The 20032-nt window shown below is 43.2% G+C and overlaps 1 protein-coding gene across 1 annotated transcript in view; it reads left to right on the top strand.

Moving 5' to 3' along the window:
- iqsec3b (IQ motif and Sec7 domain ArfGEF 3b) overlaps nt 1-20032 on the top strand; it is a 31826-nt gene that overhangs the window by 4847 nt on the left and 6947 nt on the right. Inside the window, exons 3-14 of the mRNA XM_030053551.1 lie at nt 1259-1333; nt 4897-5020; nt 6184-6600; nt 7171-7889; nt 8652-8813; nt 9898-10020; nt 14363-14529; nt 16338-16477; nt 16683-16814; nt 17029-17128; nt 17441-17599; nt 17690-17782. Coding sequence (XP_029909411.1) covers nt 1259-1333; nt 4897-5020; nt 6184-6600; nt 7171-7889; nt 8652-8813; nt 9898-10020; nt 14363-14529; nt 16338-16477; nt 16683-16814; nt 17029-17128; nt 17441-17599; nt 17690-17782 — 2411 coding nt within the window. The remainder of the gene's footprint in view (nt 1-1258; nt 1334-4896; nt 5021-6183; nt 6601-7170; nt 7890-8651; nt 8814-9897; nt 10021-14362; nt 14530-16337; nt 16478-16682; nt 16815-17028; nt 17129-17440; nt 17600-17689; nt 17783-20032) is intronic.

The following is a 20032-nucleotide window of genomic DNA, read 5'->3' as shown; positions in this document are numbered from 1 at the left end:
TCTGTGTGTGTGTGTGTGTATGTGTGTGGTTTCAGTTGCGGGGTAGGTGTTACAACAGATGAGTATTATTCATGGAAACAGAATGTGAGCAGAGTTTATTGGATGACCAGATATATATTTTTTTAAAAACTTCCGCCTTTAAGTCTGTTTCTGTGAAAAGGTAGCTTTTTATAGCCCAGACTGTCACTCTGAGTCTTGCACTGACTCTGACTGCCTGTCACTGTGGGTCTGTGTCACCACCAATATGCTGAGCCCAGGTCAGAAGATTTACTGTAGCGTAGCCAAGAAATTCACTGTCGACTGAATTCCTTCAGCTTAGCAATGAAGCAGCTAAACTGACCTTCACTAAAAAAAAAAAAAAAAACATGAAGAAAAATTTCCATGAGTCATTTTTAAGTAAGGATCATGTTCGCTGGTCATCATGTGGCTGCAGGTTGTTCTCTGCGGGGAAATGAGGATGTGTATATGTAGTGTGTGTATGTGTGTGTGTGTGTGTGTGTGTGTGTGTGTGTGTGTGTGTGTGTGTGTGTGTGTGAGTGTGTGTGAGTGTGAGTGTGTGTTGGGGAGGGGTTAATGGCTTATTACTTAGAGACATCAGCAACATCCAGGAAGGTGCTTGCATGTGATATCTAACTATTGTTTTTGTGTTTTCTCGTAGTAAATCATTCCAGATAAGAGTGTCAGCTAACTGCTTAAACTATAAATGTAAATGTAAAACGTATGCGAGTGAGAGGGAGAGTGGGGGCTGAATAATCATCTGACGACATAGATATGGGAATTCTGCTAAATCACCATTTATCTTTTACTGAGAAGCAGAGGCAGGGGGCAACACAAGCTATCACACACACACACACACACACACACACACACACACACACACACACACACACACACACACACACACACCATGCACACACACTATGCACACTAACACACATGCACACACACCATAGACACAAGTGTTGTCAGCCTTGCACTGACCTACATAAGGCATTTGCCCAAGGGCCAGTGCCAAATTGTAAACAGAGCCTGTGGAAATAATCCAGAACAATGTAATGGGAGCCTCTTCAGGACCGTTGGGATGCTGAGCTGAGAATGAACACAGGCAGGCTGGCAGGGGGGGAATATGGACACAAGGCAAACAAGTGACGTCAAACAGTAATAACTAAATGACACACTGTCCTTTCCTTGCTGTCCTTTGTCTCTCCTCTTCCCTTGCCCCTTTACTACCTCTCATCCTTCCTCTGACCTTCTGCAGGAGCCAGACAGTGCTGCACCAGTTTTGTTGTCCCGCCCCTGAGAATCCAGAGGCCGACACCACCGGCTCGTCCGGGTAAGACTGACCCACTAACTAATCACAAACACTTTTTTATTTATCTTCTCACCATCACTGCTTTCAACAGAGGACAGTGTTAAAAAGTTGTTATATTTGTATACACACCATATATGCATGCATGTGTGTGCATGTGCCAGAGGTCATTGTTTAGCAAGTCACAGGTAAGTTACAGGTCCTGGCATTCAAGTCCCAAGTCAAGCCATAAGTCAAAACTGACAGGTTTAAGCGCTTAACACGTCATAATGCGCTCTTTACCACTCGTAATTTAACCCTCCTGTTATTTTCAAATTTACAAACATGTTTGGGGTCAATTTGACCCCTGCAGTTTAAACCTCCACAAAATTATTATACCTAAAATTGTTACCAAAGTTTATGTGTCAGGTACTAAATGTTTCTTTGTTGACTACCTAAATAGCCCTTTAAATAAAACATTCTAAAATCTCACTGATTGACCTAAAATTGGAAAGACATATTAATTTTTGGTATTTTAATGGCTTTATATTTTTTCTAAGCACAGATTTTTGTTATTTATAACCGATGCATTAGTAAGTGTGTACAGGACATTGAAAACCTAGTAGTACCCATTACATTAGGAAAACTCATTAAGTATGGAGCAAAAAAAAAAAAATGATTTTAATCATTTTATTTAGAGACATTAAACACTGACTGGGGTCAAATTGATCCCAAACATAATAGGAGGGTTAATAATTAACTTCACTTTTGCCTGCTTTGTATACGCAATTATGGTACATGATCCATTATCACTCCCCATTTCAACTATTTCATAGACTGAACTGTTAATCAATTTGGGAATAACAAAAGGTCATGAAATGACAAGGCACATCTGCATTTAGTTTATTACAAAGAGCGGCAGGACCTGCCTCATGTGTGCTTTATTTTTTTCACTTGCCCCTCTCACAATTGACTTTCCCCTTATCTCTTTCGTCACCATTCATCAATAAGAGATACCTAACGTAATGTTAGACGTAGCTGATTGTTAATTGATTTGATAAGATTTAGACTGCTAGCTGACTAGCTCAGTTTGGATCTGGGATATGAAGAGCTGATTTGCTGCAGTCTGTTTTGGTTTTCTCATGTATAGTCTAAAGTCAAGTCAACTGTGACTTGAATCCAAGTCTAATTCATGTGACTCAAGTCCTCATCTGTGGTGTGTGCATGCCTCGTTTAGAAGCCTTCTAAATGAGTCCAGCTTGTTAAGCAAGTTTATTTTTTGTGTGTGTGTGAGAGAGAGTGTATAGCTGTATTTCTCTACATGTTGAGCCTGCGGTCACAGCAGTTATAGCGGATATTTTATGTGAGAGTTTAAGTGCTCTGTAACAAATCTACAGTTCTTACAGCCTTCAGGGTAACAAACATACAAAGAGATATGAGCTGATATGCTGCCACCGTAAAGGCGCCCATGGCAACTCAGTAATGACGCAATGGCCACCACTACCATAGTAACTGGAGAATATAAGTGTTGACTTTGTGAAACTAGACCTACTGTAGGCCCCAGTGGTGTCTGTTTCTGCGTGGGCAGGTGCCTGTTTGTTGTATCAGCTCCCTTCATATTTGTGCCCGTGTGTCTGTGGGGGCGTGTGAATGCATGACGTTTCACTTAGGAGTGTCTGAATGAGCCAAGCCAGAGATCAGCTCTATTTTCAACTTTGAAAAGACAGCATCTGTTTGTTTGTTTTTTTGTTGTTTTTTCATGTGTCTCAGTGTTTATCTGTTGGAACTGTTCCATTTTTCTAATCCTCTTCTCTCTATTTCTGAATCTAGTCTTTCCCAGTCATCTATGCTTTCTGTTTCTATGAATATCATGCACCCGTCTGTTGCAATATTGTTCCCACTCTAATAATCCGTACTATTTCTGTATCGCACCGTAAGTTGGAAAACTTGCTATCTAATCATCTCTCCACTGTTTATTGCTGCCTTTAGTGCTCCCAATCAATCCCACTCAGTCTATTTATATTAATATTACCATCTGTCTATTTAGAATCCCTCTCCCTTTCCTGTTTGGTTAATCATTTTGATGAACTTGTTGCGATGAACTATGTAAAGCCACCAGAGGTTATGTTGTGTGTGCCTGGTGGCTGCATGCAAATCTGGCGTCACATCACTTGTACCACCTCTGCATACCACTAAAATCCACTGCTGAATCCATCTGAGCACACACTTCCCTCGAGATGTCATGAGAGATCTGCCTCTCTCCTAACCTGCCGTGCCTCTCTTTCCTCCACTTGGTTTGTGTGTGTGTGTGTGTGTGTGTGTGAGTGCTCTTCTCCTCCGGCTGTAGGTCTCTATGGGACCTTGAGCAATGCGAGTTGACAGATGTTCATTTCTCTTCCGCCATGACGTCACACATGCAGGCAGAGATAATGCGTGCGCATTGTGTGTTCGTTGCATGTGCGTGTCTGTCTTAAAGCACGTGAGCCTATATGTGTCTGTGTGAGAGTCTATAGCATCCACATATATCATTAGGGAGGCTTTGCTGTCCAGATGCATTAATGGCTCAACTCTTGATTTTAAATCCTCTAATGTATTCTAATGTACTCTAATATATTCTGATGCAGCACTGGGGCATGGCAGTGTTTTAATAGACTTTTTGATAGAGATAGCCTCCAGCGTGCACACACCAACACACTCTCTCTCTATCTTCCTGCAAACCCTCCACCCCAACCCTTCCTTTCTCTCTGTTTTGTCTCTCTCTCTCCTCCACTCCCACTCTCTTTCCTTCCCCACCAGTTTCCTCGTTTTCTCTCTCTCTCTCTCTATTCCTTCCTCTTCTTCCAGCGTTCTCTAACTTTCTCTCAGGCGGTTTGTCTCATTTAAAGATAGGGGCACCTCCTCTGGCCTGTTTGTCATTTCTGGCTGATGATATGAAATTGTTTCACAGCAGTCAAAGAAAACAAAGAGGAACTTCAGCGACACAGTCATTATTTAACCATGAGCAGACTTTATTTGCTCATGCTTTGTTTAGCATGAGTCGCCATTGTATGAAAACTGTTACAGTCAGCATTATCTGGGAGGAAGAAACATCATGCCCTCACCACAATGCATATGTACAAGCACAAGCACAACTGCAAGCTTACTGAGTGTTTATAAAACCCCTTCTAGGTTTGATTATACCTGTGCCGCATTGCCACTGCTGCTGGAGAAATTGTAAATTAAATATATGTATTTTTAAACGATGAACCAGCCGCCAAATGCAAACAATATGCTTTAGGTGTTAACTTGTTTTAATATTAGTTTTAAAAAATAAACTGACCGCCATATGCAACTTTGTTAACTTTGTTTCAAACTAGTTTGGTTATCACAGCAATATATCCAAATAAGAAAGGTTTCACTGCTGCAGGCTTTAGGGGAACCCCAAAACTGTGATCAAACAGGACTGGACAGATGCATCAATCATAATCGTCCCCCCAAACCACCACTGCTGAGCGCAGCTCTCCACCTGCTGCTTTCCTCATGAATCTTGATATACTATATAGTTGGTGAACTGACCAGGTAGACGGTCAGGTGCTGATACTTTTCCATCCTTATTTCTGTGGAAGCAGACAGTTGCTGAGCCTAGAGGATGGCACTTCCTCTGGGGGACGGGAAGTTGAGGGGACAGAGGGAGGGACCAAGAGAGAGGGTCCAAGCGAATATGAAATCACCCTGGAGAATAAGAACAAACAGGTACGTCATTCTCCACGTGAAGTGAAAGAGCTCCTTCAAGTGTATATGTATATGTGTGTGTGCTTGTATGTATATGTCTGTGGATCCCATAATCACATGGTGTGATTGAGTGAGTGCTGAAGAATTTTTCACACTTGGGCCGTTTGTGCGCTTGTGGAGAGGGTGAAGGATGATCATTTGACATTGTATCCTGCATGACAAACAGATTCCCATTCAGATCTATTTCTGTCTCTGTTGACACGAAAAAGAACACCAGCGATTCCATTGCCACAGCGACAGGAACACGAAAGATGCTAGGTTGTCATGGTAACAGCTAATAACTGCTTCTGGCGGCTGGAGATGTCTTTATTTCTCACAGCAAACCGCTGAAGGGACTGCTGTTGCTACTGCTGCAGTGTGTGTGTGTGTGTGTGTGTGTGTGTGTGTGAGTGTCAGTGGGTGTGTGTGGGTGTGCTTGCGTGACTACACACACATACACACACACACACACACACACACACACACACATGGGCACATGTGTGGCTGTCCTCCTTTTTCTCCCTCTCTTCTCTTCCTTGCCTCCTACTCCCCCTCCTTCATCTCTCTCTCTCTCTCTCTCTCTCTCCCTCCCTCTCTCTCCCTGGGCCTGCCTAAGATGAAGGGAAAAGGGAGATGCTACACTTGCTGAAAATATAGGGGGAAAATTTCTGGAAAATGATGTGATTTTGGGCTGAGCTGCTCTGCCAATAATGGGACAGAAATAGAGAAAGAGGGTTGTGAGGGTGTTTACTTTTCTATTCATTTTCGCAATATCACTTTTGTCACAGCCCATCTATCCTGCTCCTAGTGGCCGTTCAACTAGTATTAGCTGGTGAATGATGATAGATGATGTTCACATTGGCTCTAGTACCAAAAACCTGCATCGGTATAAAAAGGGAAGATGGGGAAGTAATGAGCGAGGAAAGGTACTTGTGTGAGTGAGATTTTCCCAATGTTGAATTCTTTTGATCTTTTGTAGACATGCACAGGCAATGGTGACATGATATTTGCCTACTAGTGGATGAGTAAATATTTTCCAGTGGTTGCTGTATACTTTGCTATATCACTCCTTCAGTGTCTCCAGCACTCTTAGAGCCTTGCAAACATGTTTGATATTTAAACTACCCCACTCTGCCTCTCCCCAGATAGAGGAGTTGGAGCAGAAGTATGGAGGCCATCTTATTGCTAGGCGGGCAGCTCGTCGTATCCAGACAGCCTTCCGCCAGTATCAGCTCAGCAAGAACTTCCAGAAGATTCGTAACTCTTTGTCGGAGAGCAAGCTGCCCCGCCGTATCTCCTTACGCCGACCCACCCCTGGAGGCCGATGCCAGAACCCAGCCCAAAGACACAGCTATACTCTGCTCCAGCCAGGAGGGGGCCAGATACCCCTGCGCTCAAAAACTCCTCCTCCACCGCCTTCCCGCTCCACCTCTCTGCCCCCGTCTCCTGCATCTGCCCCAGCACCAGCTCCAGCTCCGACCCCTGCTCCAGCTGCAGCCCCAGCCCCGCCCCCAACACCTGGACCCTCACTCACACAGCTGGAGGACTGCTTCTCTGAACAAGTGAGTGCTCTGCTCATAATACTATTACGATGTCATAGCTCACAAATATGGTTGTTTTACAAGTATTTTAAGTCCCTCATAATTTTGTCAGGTGTAATATAAAGCAAAAGTTCACCAAAATACAAAACAATGTATAATTCTGTTTTTACCCTTAATGTAGTCCATTGGTCATAAACTCAGTTTCCAAAAACAAAGATGAATGCAGTTTACAGTGAAACTCTTTGCACCCAAAAGCTGTGGGTTATGTTGTCTCTGTCAGTGTTTTTGGAAAGAGCTGTTGCTGCTGAGTATGTCACATGTAGATTTTTGATGGTTTGAGCCAGGAGAGATTATACCAAACAACCTTATCAAACCACACAGAAACTGTGTGGATGAATAGACTAGACAAAGGTATGTGGGGAAATGTTTTTTTTGTATTTTGTATTTGGGGTGAGATGTTCCCTTAAGTAGGGATGCCAAAATGTGTGGATAAAATCAACATAACAGCCTTTGTTATCTCCATATATTGCTTTTTACCTATTCCTTTCAATCATTGATTTTGACATCATCATTTTATTACCATATTTGCAGTTGCACTCCCTCGCCCAGTCAATTGATGAAGCCCTTCGGGGTTGGAGTTTGTCGGAAGGTGGAGAAGGAACAGGGCTCCTAATGGACCCTGGGGCCTTTCGGGCAGCTGCTGAGAGTGCCTGTCTGCCGCGGAGTGCCAGTTCCCTACTCATGGCCTTCAGGGATGTCACTGTTCACATTGACAGCAACAGCTCCTACACCATCTCCTCTGCCACCGCCTCCACCACCACCACCACTCTGGGGAACGTGGGTGGAGGAGAGCCAGGCAGCAGGAAGGCCTCTGTGAGCGGGGTGGCGGGGGTCGCAGGAGGCCAGTCAGAGGAGAGCATGGAGGCAGAGTTCCCCGCACCTCCGCCAAGTGAGGAGCTAGAGATGGGGGACCCAGGATCCAGGAGGGGCTCCACGGTGCCGGCACCAGCAGCAGGAGGAGGAGGAGGCGTGGAGGTAGAGAGTGGCTCTGAACGACTAGGCTCCACCTCCACCTCCACCTCAGTCCAGTCCAACCAGCAGCCTGCCCAGACATACACCCAATACCAACAGTACCAGTACACCCAGCCACAGCAGATTCCAGGGGGTCCCAGCCCTGAGGCGCTCCAGGCCCTGGTCCTGTCTCTCCCCCGGGACCGCTGCCAGGACCCCGCCTCCTGCCGCTCACCAACCCTATCCACAGACACACACCGCAAACGCCTCTACCGCATAGGACTCAACCTCTTCAATGTGTAAGTGGGCACACACACACACACACACACACACACACAATAATGAAATGAAATATTTCTGTACCTTGTGGTACTGGGTTCAAAGTACACTTGTTAATGTTTTTATCTAACAAATCTCTAACAGCTTTGCTGCACTCTGCTTTAAGCAGTTTCTCATTAGTGCCTGGGAGTGTTGGGAGGAGCTGTCCGTTCAGCACCATCATGTCCGGGCTGGAACTCAGCTGAGATGTCAGAGAAAGAATAGAGAAAGAACAGAGAGAGAGAGACAGAGAGCGAGCGAGCGAGCAAGAGAGAGAGAGAGAGAGGGAGAGAGAGAGAGAGAGAGAGAGAGAGAGAGAGAGAGAGAGATGAGAATAAAGGAGGAGAGGGAGTCAAGGAGGCCATGAACAATGCGGGAGCCTCTCTGTGTCTATTAATAGAATCCACGGTTGGCTTGCACTTATTAGTTAATACAAATTAAAGTAAATTAACTCATATGCATCACTGACATCGCTTCTGATCCGAAAGTCCAGAGCTAACAGCTTTTGTGCATGATTGCCCCCCCCCAACTCGTCCCCGTCCCCGTCCCCTACATTCTCTCTCACTCACATTTATATACTCAAGCTTACACAATCCCTGTCCTTCACATGCACACATAACACACACACACACACACACGCTCTTCCTCTCTTTCACTTCCTGTCTCACTCCTGTGTAGTACACTTTTCTGCTCAAACACACAAACACACACAGTCTAATGCTATCTCTGCTATCTCTGAGCAGGAACCCAGAAAGAGGCATCCACTTCCTGATCACGCGGGGTTTCGTCCCCGACACAGCCATCGGAGTGGCCCACTTCCTGCTGCAGAGGAAGGGCCTGAGCAGGCAGATGATTGGGGAGTTCTTGGGGAACAGCAAGCTGCACTTCAACAGAGATGTCCTGGAGTGAGTCCTGATTATTGCACATAGGGCACAGATGCGGAGCAAAGTTAGACACACCAAACACACACTCCCCTACACATATTAATGAACACAGAAATATATACACGTGATACATACACAGACTCGCTTGATGTACATGCATGCGTACATAATACATAGTTGTAACACATGCATGAAAAAACACATCTACTTAATGCTTTCACACTCGCCCTTTCTGCATCCGACCACTGTAGACAGAGATGCAGGATAGAGAGGCTTTCTGCTGAGGTTGTTGCAGAGACTGTAGAAATAGGTCACTGCTCTCGACACACACACACACACACACACACACATGCACACACACGCATTCACACACGCACACGCACACACATACACACACACAAACACACACACACACACAAGCACACACTGCACATGCACACTCCCTTACTCACCCACTCTTACACAGACACACAAGCAGATGCAAACACAAACTCAGCGATACACATGCACGTACAAAAACACAGACACACATACGCACAAGTACATGCACACACACACACACACACACACACACACACACACAGATAAAGGCTTTCCTCCATCGCTACAGTCTGTCTGTCTTTCTTGGCTTTCATCTACCTCTGTTATGCCCCTCGCTCTTTGCATTTCATTATGTCGCCCTCTCATCCCTCCCTTCACCCCGCTCTTATCTCCCACTGTCCTCTAACCCTTTCTTCTCCATTGATTGTTGGGCACAGTATTACTGAAGTGTGTTTGTGTGTGTGTGTGTGTGTGTGTCTGTTTGCGTGTGTGTTTGTGTGTATGCTTGTGTGTGCAAACATGTTGTCTCTATGTCCGTCTTCCAGGTCAGTGATTGTGTAATGGAAGTATGACTGTGAAAGGAAGAATTGCCATCAGCACTTGTGTACTCACAGTTTGTTGCTTGCATGTGTGCATTATGTGCTGCACACGCGCGCACACACATACACACACACACACACACACACACACACACACACACACACCTCCCCTGTACTTTGATGACAGTGACATACTACCACTTACAGGAGCACTATCTCACTTATCTCTCTGTCTCTCTTTGTAGTTGTGTTGTGGATGAAATGGATTTCTCGGGCATGGAGCTGGATGAAGCCCTGAGAAAGTTCCAGGCTCATGTTCGCGTTCAGGGAGAAGCACAAAAGGTGGAGAGACTCATCGAAGCCTTTAGGTGAGACTGTCAACCCAATTACAACCATCCCCACTGACTAACAGGCACTGGCTGCAGTCTCTAACACAACTCTACACGAAATGGTCCATCAAATGACTGATCGGGACTGGTAAGGGCACAGCCAACTTTTTAAAACAAACAGACTTTTTGCTCTTGGCTACACATGGAAAACCAAACAATGGGGGCGGGGATAATGAGCAGGTTAAGTTATAATGAGGTTTAATGAGGTTTATAATGAGGAGGTTTAAATGAAGGCTGGAAAATTATTTATAGTAAATTGTGATCGACTATTGAAAGTTTGGCTAGGGCTTAACACACCTTATCTTGCTTATCTTGGATTCTCCTGGGTACACATTGTTTTTATGCATTTTTAGCATCATTTACTTTTGCACTTCATTCCATCTCACTATGTGAATGTGCATGTATGTACATTTGATATGAATGTGAATACCTAAGTGAATAGATGTAGATGTGTTATGCAATATCAACAAAATATTGCAGTTACTTAATTTTGATATGTAATATTTCTCACATCCATAATGAAAGCAAAAAGGGAAAAGGGAAACCAATAAAAAAGAAAGAAAGAAAATCAAAACAATGCCAAATAACCAAGCGCACATAATATCGTAAAATAGAAGCAAAAAGCTAAAATTATAACCCTTTCTGCTCTGATCTTGCAGCCTCAGGGCAGTATGGCCTTAGGGTGAATCCAGCATGGCATACTAATAGTGTATAGACAAAGGCGCCGAATGCATGTATTGAGCTGATTCTACAAGCTCACTATGGCAGAATGAGACCCAAGCCCTTTATCATTAACAAATTACACTGATTGCCTTTAACCTTTGACAAATCACAGCAGTGTTTGATTGTCAGCCAATCATAACAGGGTCTAAGCTGCAGGCAATCAGTTTCTGCTCCATACGGACAAAAATAGCTGTTCTATTTCTCTGCAACCTCCTTTGGATGTCTCCGGCCAAACATTAAACTCAACATCCACTGGATGCTTGAAAATTTATCGTTATACAATTTGATGTTTAAGTCTCAAAATATTTGCATTTTAGTTTGAAGTAAGGCATCGAATGTGTAGTGAAGTTAAGGCTAAGCATAAAGCAAAGGTTGAGTTTATTAGCAATGTTAGATGAAAATATCAAGTCTTATGTATTGCACCTTTTCCACAAGAGCATGGGAAATGTGGGTGTGGGGGCAACCCTTGTAGGCTGCAGTTTGTTGTTGAGAAGTTCATGTCCATTACCATCCAAAGTCACAAATGAATATGTATAGGTGCTTACATTCATGGAGTCTGATCCTGAGCCATTTCCCTGCTTGTTTTGTCAATGCTAATGTCTGCCCTCCAGTCACAAAATTTATGAGCATATCTGCAGAAGACTCATTTCAATACCAAGAAGACCTTGAGAGACCTAGCGTGCAAACTCCCCCAGCACTTTTGAGTTGACTGTGCAGCTTTGCCTGCGATCTGCGTAACAATCTCCTAGACTGAAAGAGGTGGATTTTTTTTTTTTTTTTTTTTTTGGCGCTGTCACCTACTGTCTGAAAACTCTTTGAGCCAGAAACAATCTGCACGAAATAAAGTGACCAGACAAATAGGTGCAGCAATTGGTGTTTCATCCCCTGGCTGTCACTGTCCTTGAAATGTCCCGGAAACATCCACAGATTGCCCTTAGGACTAAAATGCAATAAAAATGCCCATCATTGCTTTTATTTCAGTGCGATTGGTTTCTTTGGCACAAACATTCCCATCACCCCATATCACCCTCCAGCCCCATTGTGCTGCGCTGCTTTTTTCCCTCAGGATTACTAACAATGTCACCAGCAGGGACATGGACAAGGGGTGAACAGTGGCTTGAACTATTAGCCCTTTTGCACTCATTAGCCAATATGCTCTATTCTACACAAGATTACAAGTATATTTTAACAGAATTGGTATATTATAACCATATTAAATGCATCATATGTTGATTTGTCTGCACCACAATTGCTGATGGGTGTGTCTTCATTACGGTTGCACAATAAAACAATAACAATAATAATGGCAGTATATTTTTTCTTAGTATAAATATAAACAATACTTGATAAAATATGAAATATTAAAACACAGATCATGTGGCAAGAATAGGGAATGGTCTGGTGCACGTTCGGTTATGAGTGAGACACACACTGCACACAGGAACAGCACACTGCGTTATTTTGGTGGCTAAAGTGATTGGCATAATACTAATTATTAGTATTCCGGATTGCACAGAAAAGCAAAAAGTAGTCTTTAAATGAGCCATAATAATTATTTGATGTATATCAAAATAATTCTTGATATCGACTGAAATGAGTGCCATGCATAATGTCTGTATGGTGCTTATGCTGATAACCCAGATTTTTTGGTTAATTGAAGTGGGTCAGGAGCAGTCATGAAATATTTTGGGGCTTCTGATTTGAGGGCCAATCGGAAAACCCACTGAGGTCACCAGTGAGTTACATCACACTCATTCTTAAAAGATAAGCGCCCGACTGCAGATTACAAATTTGTCTGTGGTCCTACAGTATGGACACAACTCTGTAGCTGGAGCTCTAACTTTAGGTCAGAAATGAGCAGGGTTTATCAGGAGAGCCAGACATCCACTTCCATGTCTGTTACATAATGGTTGTTATGTCATCTATTTGAAGCATGTTGCACACTGTCATGAGTAGTTCTTTTATATGAGGTGGTATGTGTGCCAGCTGGCATGCAACTTCATATGCAGATATAAAGATAAGAGAACGGGAGCTAGTATTTGAATATACTTGTTACATAAGAAGGGAATCCGTGCAAATACACTGGGAGGTGTGAATGAAGCACAAACACAAACACACACTCCAATTCATTCACTCAGTCAATCATTCACTACATCAGGGCATTATTATTTTTAATTTCCATTGTTATTTTTCTTATTTTGTGACACAATACATCTCAAAACTTGACACACATAAACTTATGCATTCACATTCACATGCACATGTGTCTGCTGAAGATATATAAGAATGGGCAGACACACACACACACACACACACACTCAATCACACACACTCAATCACTCATGCACACAGATCCTTCCCTTCATTTAATCATTAGAAGGTTTGCTGAATAATTACCTCAGGTTGAGGGGTTGGGAGGCTTGTATGTGTGTGTGTGTGTGTGTGTATTTGTTTGTGTGCACACACGCCTATGCCTGTGTGGATGTCCATGTTCCTGTGTGTGTGTATGTGTGCGTGTCTGTGTCTTTAAGACAGTTTTTGACAAAGAGGATCTCAAACAAAGACATGGTTGTTGGGTTGGATTGCAGATGATGCCATGGCCTCAGATTGTCCTTGGGGTCTGGGAACAGGGTTTCTGGCTCTGCGGGTCTCAGAAGTGGCCTCTCACTTGCATATGCTTTGACAGTACATAACCCTCTGGAGCAGAGCAGCTCTCTCCATCTTTGCATTCTGCCTGGCTGGAGAGATAAAAGCCTCCCACCACTGAAATGGCCCACTGTGTAAGTGCAAGTGACAGTAAGAAAGATAAGGAGGGAGTCGTGAGAAAGGGACGGGTAAAAATGAGAAGCCTGTAAGCAGCATTGGAGCGGAGCAAGTCCAAATGCACTCTCTCCGGTGCCAAACCAGACAGAACTGCATTATCTTTCCCAGGGTGTAATTATTTTGTCTACTGTTTCCTGTCTGATGTCAGTCTGATTTCTGGTAGAGTGACTGCTCCTCATGTCTGAGTAGAAGTCTACAAACCCTAGACATGAAATACACTGAAATTACAGTCATTCTGCCAGGACGTTGATAACCCACTGCAGTGTTACACTCTGCTCTCTGCTTATCATGTTCACCTGCAGTAGGTGTGTAAGATATCTGCCAAAGAATCAGACCGTGTGGTTGCATGTCTGGAAATTTCCATATATTTCCCAAATAGCTGCAGGTGGAAATAAGCAAAATCTGTGTGGGAATAGGCAAAATCTACCATCTACTACTTTATGTCAGTGCAGGGCTTCAAAATATTGAAGACAGCTGAAATTCTACAGTTTAAAAAAAATCACACACTTTTCTTTTTTTTCCCCAACACATTCATCCTCCAACATATAAAGTTTGTGATTTTTCTGTTGCAGAAAAGTCGGCTAAAGGTATCAGGAAAATGAGACAGTTCTGGAGACAAGTTGATTAGAAATGTGATTATCTCATCCTAAGTGCTGCTGTTGTACCCAGAAAACACCTAAAACCAGCTCTGCCAGTTTAATCAATGAGGGGGACATTCTTAAACCAAACTTTGCCGTACGGTGTGTAACACTGTTATCCCCTTTGGCTCCCGCAGCCAGCGATATTGTATGTGTAATCCTGATGTGGTGCAGCAGTTTCACAACCCAGACACCATCTTCATCCTGGCCTTCGCTGTGGTTCTCCTCAACACTGACATGTACTCCCCCAACATCAAGCCACAGCGCAAGATGGGCCTCGACGACTTCATACGCAACTTAAGAGGTCAGTGTGTGTGTTTATGTGTGTGTGTGTGTGTGGAAGACAGAGACACAAAGAGAGAGAGAGTAAGAGAAAGACAGGTGCTGGAGGGAAGATGGAGCAAAGTCTCAATACAGCTTTCTATTTTGTTTCAGCTCCCTCTCTGTCCTCTTCAAGTACACTGAAATATCAAAGGAATTGAGGAGCCAGGAGGTGTGTGTGTGTGTGTGTGTGTGTGTGTGTGTGTGTGTGTGTGTGTGTGTGTTGTGTGTGTGTGGGTGGGTTATACAGATAGTGAAAGAGACAGAGGGAGAGTGTCTGTTGTACATGTATGTGGCATTTCAAGGGACTGTTAACTGTCTCCATGGGCAGAGGCGGTACACCATATAATGAGCCTAAGACATGTTTCAACATTAATGGCAAGTGATTTTATAAGTAGTATTTGAGCAATAGTTATTTATAGAAAGCACGTTCAAAGGCACACACACACACACACACACACACACACACACTTAAAAACTCTTGGGCCACAAGGAGAGCCAAAGGATAGAAACAGCAGGATGGAATGATACAAGGAAGAAGGAAAGAGCAAAGGGAAGGAAGTAAACAATTCACAACAAGCACGCTCTTATCAACCAGACTTCCACCTCACTATCAGCCGTTTGAGTGACAGTTTCTTGAACTGGAGCAAATTACTTCAAGAGGCAGTCGGTGCTTGCCTTTGCTCACTACGGAAGGAAAACACAGATGTCCTTGACTTAGAGCTTTGCTCTGCAGAATGTGGTGTTTAATTGGGGCTCCCACAGTGTTATATTTTACAATAAGAGCTCTGGTTCCTGGTGGCAAATCATCACCTGTTCTACGCCTCCAGTGGCTTTCAACACTGTCTCCATCTAGTGGTTCAGTAAATGTATATTAAAACATACACTTAATATACACTTTTCTTTCTGTTGAAGGACCCTCCGTTGGGTTGCCGCATCCCAACTGCTTGATAGTTTCGCTTTTGGCATTCGGTCCTTTTTGGTTTTCCTCTAGGTTGCTGTGTCCTGAGTTGTGTGCTCCTTTAATTGTTTTGTGCAATCACTGTTTTCTACTTTTGCTGCAGCACGCCCTTGGTTGTTTTCTCTGAACTGCTATGTGCCCCTGCAAGTAAGGACCTCACAAGAATCAATAATTAAGTCGATAGCAACATTTTGAAAACAGTACAAATACTGGTGTTCTTGGTGTCTACTACTCATGTTTTTGTTTTGTTTTTGGTGGTAGCGTCAGCACAGTTTGATCCCTCACTCTGTAACTCTGTGCTCTTATGCCAGTGTGGCCTTATCCATTATGTTTAGCTACCCAAAACACTTAAAGTTGCTGTAAAACAAAATGAGAGCACATACCATAACCATACCCCTGTATTTGTTGTTTCAGCAGGACATCACATACAGTTAATTTAATTTGAAACCAGTATATCTTAGAGGGTGTTTTGTTTACCAATTGATGATTACAGGCTGATTAACACTTGTCAATCAGTGCTCTTATTCTAATGTGAGCAATATGTTTAAATGCTTGAAACACATACAAACTTTTTTTTTTTTTTTTTTTTTTTTTGCTGTGAATGAGATATTTAGAAATGTGGATTGTCACTGGTATTGGTATCAACTACTTAAATTCTGCTATTGTGACATCCTTACTTGACTGGGCTCCTTCTGACAGTCATTATGGTGTCCTCTCTGAATCTCTCTGTATGTCATTTCTTATCTGCTGTCTGATATGTGTGGTGTTCTTCTTGCACCTCAAGGTTGGCAGTGACCTCTCTTACCTTCTATATGCCCTTGTTCCCTCAGGTGTGGATGATGGAGCAGATATCCCCAGAGAGATGGTAGCAGGCATTTATGAGAGGATCCAACAGAGAGAGCTACGCTCCAATGAAGACCACGTCACCTACGTCAGCCGTGTGGAGCAGTCCATCCTGGGCCTGAAAACTGTGAGTCATGATTTATGTGGGTGTACGTGTGTATATGTGTATTTGTGTGCAAGTCTTTCCCATTCCTTTTTTTCCCCTCATTTCAGACAGGGAGCTGTCTGTACTTGTTTGTGTTGTCCCGTCTCTCTTGTGTCATGTATTATTTCTCCACTGTCTGTCTTCTATACTCTCTGTCATCTCTGTCTCTCTAACCCTGCCTCCATAGATCCTCGCTGTGCCCCACAGACGTCTGGTTTGCTGCTGTCGTTTGTTTGAGGTGCCTGACGCCAACAAGCCTCATAAACAGAAACTGGCACAGCTCCAGAGAGAGGTTTTCCTCTTCAATGACCTGCTGCTGGTAAGGACACTGAACAACCCAGCCCAATACTCAATACCCCTATTGAATATCTATCTAGAACACAGTAAGTGTGCTTCCGAAACCAAATTTTAAAGCCATGTGCAGTTAAAGTGAATTTAATAGAGATAAATACCAAATAGTTCAGGGCCAGATATCTGCTTGGTAAGCACAAAACCACACAAAATCCCTTCGTTTTTGTGTCTTTTGTCCCTAGATCCTGAAGTTGTGTCCCAAGAAAAAAAGTTCAGCTTCCTACACCTTCTGCAAAGCGATGGGGCTTCTGGGCATGCAGTTTCATCTCTTCAGTAATGAATGTAAGATACTGTTAAACTCTGCAGCAGTTTATTCACTTATTCTCAATCCAACGGTGCAGTGCAGTAAAAGTGCTGAGCTAATTGTCCAAGTCATCTACACCATCTAAGATTTCCCTGGTTCTGCATTCTAAGTGAATTTTGGCAAGCACGCCTTAGCAACAACCTTTTATGAAGTGGAATCTGGAGTAAAACATGAAACAAAGGTGTATAAAAATATCCTGTCCCTGCATCTTTTTTGTTCTGTTTTTTAGATAGAACATTTTTGATGAAAGCTTCATTTTAACTATGTCATGTTGGGTTGTTTCTCATCAGACTACGCCCATGGCATCACCATGCTGAGCCCCTTTACCTCAGAGAAAAAGCAGCTGGTGAGTTTCTGCTCCCCGAGTGGAGAGGAGCTGAGGAAGTTTGCTGAGGAGCTCCGTGAGTCGATCACAGAGGTCAACGAGATGGAACAGATACACATCCAGTGTAAGGAAAGAAACTTACACACCTCAACAAATGCATATAAGCAGCCAGCAGAATATAACAGATGGTTGTGATCTCACTTTTGTATTGTAGGGGAGCTGGAGAGGCAACAGGGCATCCAACCTCATGGTGTTCACACCAACGGCGGGCAAGTGGACACACACACAGGACACGGCTCCCCTTCAGGTATTGTTTTGGCCACATGGCAGAAAATATATGTCAGAGATGGCCGATTAATCAAATTCTGTTTTCAATCTTGGGTATTTTTGGATTTTGGCTTCGGATGATTATGAAAACAAGATAATCAAGATAAAACGATTACTGTGCCGCATCCAGTTTCACAATGATGTTCCCATTTTGTTGTGTGTTGTAAATCCAGCGCACCCCTTTCCTTTAGAGGTGTGCATTTTAAACCCTCCCCAAAAGCCCAGATTCACATTCACATTCTCAGCCAGGATGTAGCAAGTTAATATTTAAAGAAATTCCACTTTTAAAAAGACATTTCTTTTTTTAAAAGTTCAGTAAATGCATGGTGTTTCCAAAGTCAATTAGAGCTACAACTAACATTTTTTTCTTGATTAATCAGTTCATTGTTTGGTCTATGAAATGTGGATCACACTTTCCCACAGCCCATGTCACAGCCCACAACCCAAATATATTTAGTTTACTGTCATAGAGAACTAAAGAAACCAGAAAACATTCACGTTTGAGAAGCTGAAATCAGAGAATTTGGAACGCTTTCTCTTAAAATTTAGTTGGCAACTAATTGATTATTCAACTAAGCGTTGCAGCTCTAAAATGAATGAATGAATGAATGAATGAATGAATGAGAACTTTAGAATTATCGATTTCCCAGAGAAAAAAAATGAAGGCAGCCATCCTACCTCCTTCGTGGAATTTTTCTTGGTTGAGGTTTTCGAGGAGGACGTCTTCCCTCATAAATCAGAAGTTGACCATGCTCATCATACCCTCAGACCACCACAGCCAGACAGGCCCCCCAGGAGCCAGGATTGCAAGACTGCATCTCTTCCAGACAAAAGAACTGATTCTGTGCCTATCCTGGGAGCGAGCGGAGCAGTTGACACAACCGCAGTGCGAAGATTAGCTTTTACCTGGACCTCAGCACTGACCTAGTGCGGAAAAGAGCTTCTTTCAATTTGGTGAAGACACAGCTTCAGGAGGCCAGCTTGAAATACTCCCTCAACGCTTTGATTCCCATTCAGTTGGTCAAGATCCAGTCATTGCAGGAAGAATCTGTCTTCGTCAAGGCTAACATTATCTTTGGAGGTGTGAAATTACACTGAGAGTGGAGATATGCCCATGCTGGAGGAATAACTGGTTGGCTACCTGTCCTATCCGTGGAATGTAGACTGACCATTGTTGTGTGTGTGCACTGCTGGATAACATTTCCATGTTGCCATCTAGATCACAGTCTGTAAGTGTGTTTTTCTCAGAAGCACTGGAAATAACTTTATTTTCAGTGCTTCCGAGAAAAATACTTTATTTCCAGTGGACTTTACTGTCTATACATTTTTTTCTCAGACTTTATTCATGTGCTCATTGCAGGCTAATAATATAATTTAGTTTTAGACAAAGATCTACTTATTTCACTAGTTTTGTATTGGAAAAAAAAATAGGCTATCACTAACAACAATTGCTGTTTTTGTGGTCTGCTGTTACAGTGATTTTGCACACATCCTTTTACTGAGTTTCCAACAAAGTCATTTTCAGTTTCACTGTTGCGTCTATGGGGATGGCCCAAGCGTTTTGTTAGCTTACCTGGCTGTAGGCTTGTTTCAAACTGGGCAGAGAGAGGGGGAGGAATGGAGTACAAGGCTTTCTGACATCAGTGTTTGACTCATTGTGTGTGATGCATTGAGGTGCAGCTGCAGTTTCTGCTGTTAAATAACTTTAATGGAGGAGAAAGGATTTCCCTTATGTTATTATGTTTCCGCTTAGAGATGCTGGAGCCTTTGACTGAACTTTGACTAAACTTGATTTCAGTTGTTATTTTATTTTTTTTATTTTATTCATGGGTCTACACGCTATAATTTGCCCACTCTACTGAGATCTTTTTTGTCTTTCTTCCCCCCTCTATTTCCCTGTCTTTTCCTACCAGTCCAGCATATGAGAATTTGTTATTGGGGATGGCTGCTGACTGACTTTGATGCTGATATGATTTTGTGTTGCTCAGTGTGACATGCTAGAAGTTCATTTTAGCAAGTCAAGTTGCCTACAACTGGTGAGAGTTCTAGGATGACCTATGATTTCTCCATAAGGGGGAGATTGTTGTGGAGTGTAGTCTCGCAGTCTGTGGCAGCTTTAAGTGATCTGCATGGTTGAATGATATGGGAAATGTCTGGGAAATCACCTGGGCCAGATGGGCTTCCAGTGATTTTTTAAGACATTCTGAGGTGAGGTTTCCCCATTACTCCT

This window comes from Myripristis murdjan, chromosome 6 (assembly GCF_902150065.1).
Source record: "Myripristis murdjan chromosome 6, fMyrMur1.1, whole genome shotgun sequence".
NCBI lineage: Eukaryota > Metazoa > Chordata > Actinopteri > Holocentriformes > Holocentridae > Myripristis > Myripristis murdjan.
The sequence above is the reverse complement of the archived record's forward strand: the minus strand, read 5'-3'. Positions and strand labels throughout refer to the sequence as shown.